This window comes from Muntiacus reevesi, chromosome 5 (genome assembly GCF_963930625.1).
Source record: "Muntiacus reevesi chromosome 5, mMunRee1.1, whole genome shotgun sequence".
NCBI classification, from domain to species: Eukaryota; Metazoa; Chordata; class Mammalia; order Artiodactyla; family Cervidae; genus Muntiacus; species Muntiacus reevesi.
This window is the reverse complement of record NC_089253.1, coordinates 87,828,898-87,840,758: the sequence shown is the minus strand read 5'-3', so window position 1 is coordinate 87,840,758 and position 11,861 is coordinate 87,828,898. Positions and strand designations below refer to the sequence as shown.

The following is an 11,861-nucleotide window of genomic DNA, read 5'->3' as shown; positions in this document are numbered from 1 at the left end:
AATGGATACGTGTATATGTATGGCGGAATCCCTTCACTGTTCATCTGAAGCTATCATAACATTGTTAATTGGCTACACCCCAATACAAAAGAGAAAGTTCAAAAGAAAAAAAGAAGTGTACTCTTCAGCAGCATGAAGTACATTCATATTTTTGGGTGACCATCCCCATCACCTAGCTCCAGAATTTTTTCATCTTCCGCAACTGAAACTCTGTCCCCATTAAATACTAGCTCCACATCACCCCCCAACCACAAGCCTTTGGCAACTACCATTCTACTCCCTGTCTCTATGAATTTGACTACTCTAGGATGCTCATAGATATGGAATCATACAATACTTATCCTTTGTGACTTATTTCACTTAGCATAATGGTTTCAAGGTGCATCCATGTTATGACATGTCAGAATTTCCTTCCTTCCTAAGGCTGAATGATATTCCATTGGATGTATCTACCACATTTTGTTTAACTGTTGATGTCCATGGGCATTTGGACTGTTTCTGCCTTTTAGCTATTGTGAATATTGTTGCTATGAACATATTTGTACAAATATCAGTTGAAGTCCCTGCTCTCAGATCTTTTGGGTCTACAGTCAGCAGAGGAATTGCTGGATCATGTGGCAATTTTATGTTTCATTTCTTGAGGAATCTTGAATGTTACTTTTGAAACTCATTTTAGGAGCTCCAAGGACCTTGGTGGGGGGTCAGAGAGCAGCCAGAGATAGGTATTGTCCTGGTGGCAGGGGGTCTGCCTTCCCTTCTGTCAGAGTCTTTATTAAGCTCCTGCTGCCTAGAAAGGGGTGCATCCACTCCTAGGGCTTCTGCTCATTCCTCCCACTTGGCCTGGCTTCCTGGAATTGGCAAGTCCAGGCAGTCTTTTCCACCTCTGCCCAGGCCTGTGACATTAATGGGCAGGCAGCTACTCAAATAGTTTGTTTTTTCTTCCGTTTTCCATGGGTGTCTACTCGCTGCTTTTAGTTGGCTTCTCCAGATTTTTGAAAATTCTCAGGATTTTATTCTCTCCTCAGTAAAGCTTCTGGGGTTCAAGTGAGAATGAGGGGCTACACCAGCATCATTGCAACAAGGAAGAGAGAGGAAAGTGTCCTGAAATGGTTTTAGGGGCCAGGTGTAGGGGAGGGCAATTTTGTCATTGTTGCCCACATCCCATTGGCCAGAATAAAGTCACATGACCGCCCATGCAGCCTCAAGGGAGGCTGGGAAATGCAGTCTTTCTCCGAACCCATTTGAAACAGAAATTGGGAACACAGTCACTGTGCCCTAGGGGATTCCTTGTCATAGCTATAATTTCCTTTTGTCTCTCAGAGGATATTAAGTGTATCTATTCCAAAGGTGTGTTCTGTTTTCTCTTTTATCTGTTTTCTTAAGCGTTAGTTGTTTGAGTTTGGGGCTCTTTTTTCTTGGTGCTGCTTTTCTTTGAGTTTTGGTGACTTCAAGGTCTGCACGTGGTATCCGATGACCTGGAAAGGGGTGGGAGGTGGGGAAGGTGGGGTGGGGGTGGAGGGTGAAACCCGCCTCCAAAGGCAGGGAAGGTGAGGGAGGTGTTGGGCGGGGTCTGCCAGAGGCTGCTCCTCTGGGTCTGCAGGGTCCCTTCCTCCCCCCAGGGCTGATCAGCTCACCTCACCTGAGTCTCCTTGGGGAGACGCTTGACTTCTAGGTCCTGCGGCATGAATGGATGAGGAGTGCGGGGTGAGGGACCTAGTTGGGTGCTGCTGCTGCCCTCCTTGTCAGATTCCCTCCCTATCGCCCCAGCCATGCACCCATTTGGAGACAAGCACCAGAGCCTCTTCCAGCATAATCCCCTTGGGTATATTTTGGGCTGTGGTCTCCTTTTTCCATCCAACCCCATCTGCCTTCCTTGTTCCAGGAAGGCCTCATCATTTCTGGTTGACCCGGGATGCCCCTTCTTGTTTTCTCAGGGATATTTGCATTTATTATTATTTTTACCAGTGATTTTTTTAGAAGATAAAACTCATCATTTAAAGTATACAGTGCTGTGGTTTTATATTCACAATGTCTATCTATTTCCAGAACATTCCCTCCCCCCAGAGAATTCCTTTGTGATAACCATAAATAGATTATATCTTTTCAAAATTGTGAATCACTATGTTGTATCCCTGAAACATATAATATTGTACATCAGCTTTATCTCAATGAAAAAAAAGGAACCCCTTAGCTCCTAATTCTCCCCCCAGTTCCATCCCCTGGCAATCACTATTCAAGTCTCTGTCTCGATGGATTTGCCTACTCTAGACATTCCATGTAAATGGAATCATGCGGTTTGTGGCTTTTAGTGTCTAGCTTCTTTCACTTTATGTAGTGTTTTCAAGGTTTATCCATTTGTAGTGTGTATCAGTACATCATTCCTTTTTTATGGCTGAATAATATTTTATTATATGGCTATAGCACATTTTGTTTATCTGTTTATCAGTTGATGAATATCGGGTTGTTTCTACTTCTTGGCTAGTATGAATAATGTTAGTATGAACATTCACCAACAAGTTTTTGTATGGACATATGTTTTCAGTTGTCTTTGGTAGGTATCTAGGAGTAGAATTGCCAGATCATATGGTAAATCTATACTTAACTTTTTGAGGAATTGCCAGACTCCTTTCCACAGCTCTCTCCTACTTTATATTCCCACTAGCATTCTAAAAGGATTCCAGTTTCTCCACATCCTCACCCACTATTGTCACTGTCCGACATTTATATTCTGTCATCCTAGTGGATACAGTGTGGTCTGTCATTGTGGTTTTGGTTAGATGACTAATGGATGGATCTGATGACTCATGACATTGAGCATCTTTTCACATGCTTTTTGACCACTTGTATATCTTCTTGGAGAAGGGTATTCTTTTGCCCATTGAAAAAAATTTAGTAGACTTTTTTTTTGTAGTTTTCAATTTATAGAAAAACTGAGCAGGAAGTAAAAAGATTTCCCACTACTCCCCAGTGTTATTAACATCTTGCATTAGTGTGGCACCTTGTTACAACTGATGCACCAATGTTGGTGCATTATTAACTGAAGTTCATAGTTTACATTAAGGTTCACTCTTTGCATTGTAGATTCTAGTTTTTGACAAACTTATAATGTCGTCTATCCTTGGTTGCAGTAGCATACAGAATAGTTTCACTGCCCTAAAAATCCTTGGTGCTCTGCCCATTCATCTTCCCCTCCCCCACCCCTACCAAACACTGGCAACCACAGATCTTTTTACTGTCTTCCTAGTTTTGTCTTTCCCAAATGTCATGTAGTTAGAATCACAGTAGGTAGCCTTTCCATTTGGCTGCTTTCACTTCGAAATAGACATGTAATATCCCACCCTGTCTTTTTTTCCCATTTTAATATTGGGATATTCATTTATTTTTAACATCATTTTTGTGATCTCCAGGGATGTGGGCTAGGAGGTGGAGGCTGCCTCATGGACCCCGTCTGCCTTCTTGCCCTCATCTCAGGAACAGTCTGGAAGGAAGAGCGGAGCATGCCAGCTGCCCTGCCCAGCAGAAGACCACAGCAGTGTCCTCCCTCATGTGCTGGACTGCCCGTGGGGGCCTTCTGGGTCCCTTCCCTCACCCTCTTTGAGTCCCCAGTGACCTTTCTCTGTGTCCCTTAGACCTCGTGGAGAAGAAGCCATGCTCAAGGAATTCCTCCCGCGTCTGTGAGTGCCGGGCCGGCATGTTCTGTGGCACGTCAGTCGTCAACTCCTGTGCCCGCTGCATCCCCCATTCTGTCTGCCCAGCAGGGATGGTTGTCAAGTTGCAGGGTGAGTATCCCCACCACCCAGGACCACGATCTGTGCTGACGCCACCCCACCACCCCCCGACCTCTCACCTCCTCCTTCCTGCTGGACAGATGACATCTCCTATCATGATGATGCTGAAGATACACCCAGGGGCCCCTGTGGTCCCTTCCCTGCACCTCAGGTCCCAGGCTCAGAAAGAGTTCCAGGCATTGCCCTGGCTGGAGGAGGTCTTGGGTTTGCTTGAGGCTCGGGGCAGAAATTCTCTGATGCTTGATAAGCAATAAAGAAACCTGAAGTTTCTGTCCTGGCGTTTCCCGGAAGATTAGAGCTGGTTTCCCCGTTTTGGTTCATGGATGTGCCCTGCTTCTCCCTCTTCCAGGCCTTCACACATGCTGTTCCCTCTTTCTGGGACACCCTTCCTTCCCTGTTCACCCAGTGAACTCAACTCTGCCTTCAGCTGTCTGTCCAGCTCCTGACCTCTCACAGACCTCGTCTCCTTCCCAACATGGGTGTGAACACTGGCCTCTGTCTCAATGTGGTCAGCGCACGTCTCCCTCTCTCCCAGTAGCTTCGCGAGGGCCAGGACCATGCCCAGTACGTTCACAGTCATCTCCCCGCGAGGCGAGGTATCTGCTCTTCAGAGATGTCTGTTGACTGATGTGACCAGATCAGAGCTGGGAAGGACGGGTGGAGTTCAAATCTGGTTGGATTCGCCCTGCTTATTCAGAACCCTCAGTAGACGGATCCTCAGAAGGCTGCTACCTGCAGGCAGGCGCGGTGCATGTATGCATACTAAGTCACTCCAGTCGTGTCCGACTCTGTGCGACCCTATAGCCTCCCAGGCTCCTCTGCCCATGGGATCTTCAGGCAAGAATACTGGAGTGAGGAGCTGTTCCCTCCTCCAGGGGATCTTCCCAACCCAGGGATTGAACCTGCATCTCTCACCGGTGTCTTCTGCAATGGCAGCTAGTGCCACCTGCGAAAGGGTTCTGAACTAGGCATCAGATACCTGGGGTTTTGTACAGTTTTGCATCTGTGGGTTGTGTTCCCAGCCCTCTCTGGGCCTCAGTCTCACCTTCTGTAAATGAGGAAGTGTAACTTTTCTTGCTTAGAAACTCTTTCTTCTCTAAGAAAAGCTGCTTTGAGTTCTGTTGCGGCTGTCTGCGGACCGGCTCTGGCTCTCTAAATGGCATTCCTGCCTCTGCCACACGGTGGCGCCCAGAGGCCTCTCTTTCTGGCCCCCACAGACCAGCAGCTGCCCAAAGCTGTACCATTGGCCATCTGTGGTTGCTGAGCACTTAAAATGTGGTCAGTAATTTGAGATGGGTTGTCAGTATAGAATATGTGCTGGATTTCAAAAACTTAGTACACAGAAAGTACATTTCATTTTTCTTATGTTGATTTTTGTTGTTCAGTCTTTCAGTCGTGTTGGACTCTTTGCGACCACATAGGCTGCAGCACGCCAGGCTTCCCTGTCCTTCACTATCTCCTGGAGTTTGCTCAAACACATGTCCATTGTGTCGATGATGCCATCCAACCACATCATCTGCCCTCTTCTCCTGCCCTCAGTCTTTCCCAGCATCAAAGTCTTTTCCAATGAGTTGGCTCCTCACATTGGGTGGCCAAAGTATTGTAGCTTCAGCATCAGTCCTTCCAATGAATATTCAGGGTTGATTTCCTTTAGGATTAACTGGTTTATGTTGATTATCTATTGGCATAATTTGTGTCCGACTTTTTGTTACCCTTTGAACCACCGCCCTCCAGGCTCCTCTCTTCCTGGAATTTTTCAAGCAAGAATACTGGAACAGGTTGCCATTTCCTCCTCCAGGGGATCTTCCTGAGCCAGGGATCAAACCTGCATCTCCTGTGCTGGCAGGCAGATTCTTTATCTGCCGAGCCTTCAGGAAAGTTCATATTTTAGATATATGGGGTTAAATGTATTGCTTAATTTCACTTGTTTCTTCTTTTCTATCCAAAATTTGGCTACTGGAAAATTTAAAATGGTGACTAGTGATCCACATATTTTATTGGATAGCACTGCTTGAAAAGTACTCCAACCTTTAGTTACCAAACCCTGGCTTCATTCCTCTGTGAGAGTTCCCACCGAACAACTCTCAGGGCCTCAGTCTCTCCAGCTATAGAATGGAAAGTAATTTCTGCCTCAGATGGAGCTTATAGCTAAGTCTTACCCTAAGACCTTGCATTGACTTTCTCCTCTGAAATTTTCCAGACTCCATAGGACTGTATTAACCCCATTTTACAAGTAAGGAAATTGAGGTTCAGAGATGGCAGGTAATTGCTTAAGACCACAGAGCAGGGAATATCTAATCTAACATTTGAACCTTATGCTCAAGTCTTGTCACCCCACCACAGTGCAGGTAGATGAGATGAGTCAGCCTCACTCATAGCCACTTCCACCAAAACTTTCAATCTCAGGTCCACTTGACTGAAAGCACTATGTTTTCTTCTCCACTCTGCTTCCACCCAGTATTCTTCAGAACTCTTCATTTGCAAGTCACAAATTATCTGGTTCATGTAATTGAAAATATTCTTTGTGGAACTTCAGGTATGGCTGGATCCAGGAGCTCTGTCTTTTCTCGGCGTCTCATCTCTACCCCCCTGTGTGCTGTTTTTCCTGTAAAATATCTACCAGCAGCTCCAGACTTGCTTCCTACTCAACTCCAGTGGAAAATCCGCTTCTCCTTCCCATATTCTCAACAACAAAAACAAAACCTTGAAGTTGCATCTCATAGACATGGCTTGGGTCATGTGCCCACCCCTGAGCCAGCCCATCATGGCCACAGGAATGGGATGGATTGATTGGTCCAGCCTGTCCCATGGCAATTCCTGGAAGTGGAACTGGGGTGGTCAGTCGGTCCCAGCTCCTTACCACAGACATTGAGATTGGGAGGTGTAATTCTCCAGGGAAAACTGGGCTACTTTACCCCAAAGGGGAACGGATGCTGGGCAGGCACAGAGATCAGATGGCCGCTGTGTTTCCCTGGGTTGTGATGGCAAAAGGTCTACTCCTGGAGTCTCTGGCTCCTCCACACCAAAGCTGAAGGCATCTCTGTTCTCGCTGCAGGCACAGCACAGAGGGACACCGTCTGTGAGCCGGCTTCCCGAGGGGCCAGCCCCAACTGCAGCGCCAGCCTGCAGGACTGCAAGGGCCCCACCAGGTAACTCTCAGCCGCCCACTATCCAGCTGACCCTAGTGTGGGGCTGTCCCATCTGATAGGAGACCCAGGGCACTGTGGGCTGGGGATGGGGGTGGGAGTCAGTCCAAGGTGTCAGGAATCCAGGGGGCCTCTCTGCTGAGCAGAAGGGTCATTGAGGCCCTACTGTGTGCTCAGCCTGCCCTGGCACACAAGAGACCCAGAAGGACAAGAAAATACAGCTCTTGCTCCCAGGATCTGACAGAGGGCCTGCCAGAATCTGTGGGCACAGTCTGGGGGCCCCTTCTCTATAGAAATGGGTATCCTTGAGCACAGATTCCCCCTGCACCATCAGAAGAATTGCCAGTCCCATCTCTGGCTTCCTTCCCAGTGGCGCCATCTCCCAGGCCAAGACCACCCTGACCTCCCCAGCAAGCCCTGGTGCCAGGACCATGCTTCTTGGAGGGGGCATCCCCCTCACCCCAGAAGATGCTTCTAAAATGACTCCCAACTCCAGCTCCTTCATGGGGAAGCTCAATCCAGATCCAGGTAAGCTCTCCAGAGGACCCGGGGGCGGTCTCCAGGGCAATGGTGTCCGATGGGTGGGGTACTGTGTGTGGGGTGGTCAGGGCAAATGGTCACTGAGCCAGTATGGGGAGAATAGGATCTCAAGGCCTTCTGGGACTGAGACCTGTAAGGGCCAGAGTAGAGAATGGAAGGACTCATTTGTTTCCTGGTTTGGGTACCAGACACTGAGGCATGCTAGGGCAGTGGAAGAGGCCCGTCTCTGCAGGTATCAATATGATGCCTGCCTCTGGTTCCCATGGCAACAGATTAGGGTCCCCATTCTCTCCTGTTTATTACCCAATAGTCTTCCATTGTACATGAATGTATGAGAATATTACACTTTGTTTAACAAACAAAAGTTTTTGGATATTTGGGTTGTTTCTCCTTTTTGGCTGTAGTGAATAATGAAAAACAAGTCTTTGGTGAATGTATGTTTTCATTTCTCTTTGTTCTTTTGAATTGATCTCTAGGGCTTCTTATAATTCTGGGTTTGAGCCCTTTGTCTTATAGTTGTGTATAAAATATCTTCTCCCACCGTGTGGCTTGCCTTCTCATTCTCTTTATGGTGTCTTTTGATGAAGAGGTGTTTTTAATTTCAGTGTAGTCAAATTGATCCATCTTTTCCTTTCTAACTAGTGCTTTTCATGTTCTTCTCTGCAAGGCTTTTCCTCCACTGAGCTCTCAACAACACCCTACATTTATTTCCTAAGGTCGTTACCGTTTTGCCTTTGTTTAAAGTGTCCCTATGAATATCCGGGTGAATCCACACCATTTATCAAATAAATTGTCCTTTCCTCACTGATTTACATGCCATCTTTGTTGTAAATCAAGGGTCCATATATGTATGGGTAGGATTATCTGTTTTATATATAGTCATGTGTACATGTTAATCCCAATGGCCTAATTTATCCCTCTCCCCATTTGTGCCTTTTTAAAATTCTCCCAATAATGTTTTATTATGATCTGTGTAGAGATATTTACATCTTTTTGTTAGATTTTTATGTCTTTGGTATTTCTGGTGATAATATAATGATATCTTTTTCAATACTTCACGTGCTAACTTTTTTATTGTTAGTACTAGTTTGAACTGTGTGAAATGCCAATATTTGATTATTTCTGTCCTATCTAAACAGCAGTTTCATGTGGTTCAGTGCAAATATATAGACATTCAATTGATTTTGATATAGTGAAATTATATCCAGCTATCTTGCTAAAATCACTTATTCCTTCTAATAATATATCTACAAACTCTTATGATGGTCTGTGCAGTCCATGGTATCACCTGTCCATAAGTGCTTGATGTCTTCCTTTCTAACCTTGCTCCTTTTGTTTCTTTTTCTTGCCTTATTGCATTGCCTATGATCTATGGGACCAAACTGAATAGAAGTTGTGATGGTAGGCATCCTTGTATCCTGTTGAACTCAAAGAGAGAGTGGCTACCAAAGTTTTGAGTAGGGCAGGGACAGAGCAATGAGACTGGGGAGAGGGCTCTGGCAAAGAGGAGGGACCAGAAGCAGGAGGGTCATTTCGGCAGTTAGCACTCTTTTCCTGTGTGGCGTTAGACACATTCCTCCCCTCTCTGAGCGTGAGGATGCCCTCTGAAGGACTAATTGACATGTGCAGAGTTTGGGAGCTGGTCATGGAGCTGGGGGGGCTTCAGTGATGGGGGTGGGATAGGGTGAGGGTGAGGCCTCTGCCAACATGACCTGGCCTGGAGCTTCTTTGCTTCTTTTCCCAGGGCTGACCCTGCAGCCCCCGTGCCCTCAGGGGTCTGCTGACTGCAGGAAGCAGTGTAACCACGACTACTACCTGGACAGGGATGGTCGCTGCAAGGCCTGTGTGACGTGTTCAGGAGGTAAGGGCCATGTCTGTCCTCCTGGGGCCTCTTCCAGAGAGCAGGGATGATCTTGGAGGGAGAGGCCAAGAATCTGGGGGTGGGAGATGGGTCTTGGATGCTCAGTCCTCAGGAGCCTGGTTCACCTCACTGGCACTTTTTGAGCAATCGGCTTCTAGCGACTCCCACTGACGATCATGGGTTTTGATAGCCGTGACCCCCTTCCAGAGAGTTTCCATTCACTCACTCTGTCTTGCAAGGAAGCATTTGTTAGTCAGCTACCCATTTCAAGCTTGTCTCATTATTTTTTGTATCTATCCTATGATGCCTGGATTGAGATTGCCCCCATTTCACAGAAGAGGAAACTGAGGCTTGGGGAAGTCAGGGGACTTCCAGGGCCACAAGCCCCTGCAAATGGCAGGGCCAGGATTTGAACCTAGGGCATCTGCTACCAGGCTCTGGGCTCATCACTCCCTCCACTGCCTCTTAGAGCACCACTGTGCAAGCACTTAGATACTGACTGCTGATGTTCCTCCTGCGGCCCGCTGCCCGCAGCACCACCAGCCGCCCTGTGAAGTCCGTGCAGCTGCCCAGGTCCCAGACTGCCATGGCTGTCGCCCCAGCCCACTCACAGCCTCCACCACCAGGGGGAGGTGTGATTCTGTCTCTGCAGCAACATGGACTGGAGTCAGGGGAGGCCATGTGGGGGAAAGGACATTCTGTTTGTGGTCATTGGAGGTCACTGTTCTGCTTACTAAGGCCACAGAGCAAATTTTCTCAAATCTGAGCGGCAAAAAGCAAACCATTCATTGTAGTCATGGAGTCTGTGGGTCAGAATTCAGTCCTGACGCTGGAGGGCCAGCTGGTGTCTGCTCCATGAGGTCTGAGGTTTCAGCTGGAAAACCTGAAGGCTGGGAGCTGGAATCATCTGCACCTTCTTCATTCACCGGTCTGGGGTTGATGCCCTAAGATCCTTTCCATGTCGGCTGCTATTTGGGCTTCCTCAAGTTCTGGGTGCTGAACCCAAAGATGAGTTGGTAGTAGGATAGAAACCATACTCATTTTTATGACCCAGCTTCAGAAGTTACTCAGAAGGTAGAGAATCTGCCTGCAATGCAGGAGACCCGGGTTTGATCTCTGGGTTGGGAAGATCCCCCAGAGAAGAGAATGGCAACCCATTCCAGTATTCTTGCCTAGAGAATCCCACGGACAGAGAAACCTGGCTGGCTAGAGTCCATGGGGTTGCAAAGAGTCAGACACAACTGAACAACTAATACACCTTCAGAAATTACATGGCATAACTTCCACTGCATTCTGCCTCTGAAGGCAGGGGGACAGGTTCCCCCTGGAGTCATGGAAGGGAAAAAAAGTCAAATTTTTAGATGAGTAAGTGGCCAAGCTCTGGAAGAGCAGACAGACTGAGAGCTATTACTGTGGCCATTCCTGGAAAAAATATAATCTATCACAGCTGCTGTGTCAGATGAGGAAATAAAGAGATGGCTCTGGGCCCCAGAATTCCTTCAAGTTGCATAAATGAAGCCTTTGCGAGGCAATGGAGCCCAAGTGCCTGGGGTCAAATCTTAGCTCTACTGCTTGGGAGCTTATAAACTCAAGAAAGTTTCTTAACCTCTCTGGGCCTGTTTCCTCATTGGTAAAATGGGCATTATAACAGACCTTTTTCAGAGAGGTGTTCTGAGAGTTAAATAGGTTAAACTGAGTTAATCTGGATAGAGTGCTAGAAACACTGCCTCAAACAGGCTTAGCTATGTTAATACAATATTATAATTAATAGTTATAATATATAATGTATAATATTATATATATATAATATAATAATTAATAGCAGGCGTTTGTCTTTACCATGCAGAGGCTTCTAAGCCTCTAAGTATCCCACCAATGTCTTTATTGAGCAAATTACATTTATCTAATCCACTGATACAGTAATTCTATTTTCACCCATTAATAAAGCATGCAGAATATCCCTACACATGTATAAATGCATTATTACACTTTTTGTTTTATAAAACCACTAACAATTTATTTTTATTTTGGAGAAAACCCCACTTTTCATCATTAGAATTTTCAAACATCCTCAGAAGTAGAGAGAATCAGAAGTGGTTATGAACTATCACCCAATTTTAAAGAATTATCAAGTCATGGCCAGTCTTGGTTCATCTTTACCCATACTCACTCAACCCTAATCTTTGAATTATTTTCTTTAAAAAAATTTTTTGGTGGGATTTTTCTTTTGATAGCTTTACTATTACAGATAGTAATAGTAAATTGCTAGATGTAGATACATACAATAAATACAGTTGACATACTAGATACAGACAGATAGATACAGTTGACATACAATAAAAGTCACATGTTTAAAGTGTGCAGTTTGATAAGTCTTGAGACATGTGTGTGGCTGTGAAACCATCACCACAATCAAGATAATGAACTGTCTGTCCACCTCCCAAAAGATTCCTTAAGCTCCTTACTGTCCCTCCCACCATTCCCTGCCTCTACTCCCATTCCCAGGCATTTCGTATGCTGTCACTA

General features: G+C 46.1%; 1 protein-coding gene across 1 annotated transcript in view; it reads left to right on the top strand.

The window, feature by feature from the left end:
- Positions 1 to 3,635: 3,635 nt before the first annotated feature.
- TNFRSF8 (TNF receptor superfamily member 8) overlaps positions 3,636 to 11,861 on the top strand; it is a 33,819-nt gene continuing 25,593 nt past the window's right edge. The window contains exons 1-4 of the mRNA XM_065937137.1: positions 3,636 to 3,779; positions 6,844 to 6,937; positions 7,305 to 7,462; positions 9,219 to 9,335. Of these exons, the coding sequence (XP_065793209.1) occupies positions 3,692 to 3,779; positions 6,844 to 6,937; positions 7,305 to 7,462; positions 9,219 to 9,335 (457 nt within the window). The 5' untranslated portion in view covers positions 3,636 to 3,691. The remainder of the gene's footprint in view (positions 3,780 to 6,843; positions 6,938 to 7,304; positions 7,463 to 9,218; positions 9,336 to 11,861) is intronic.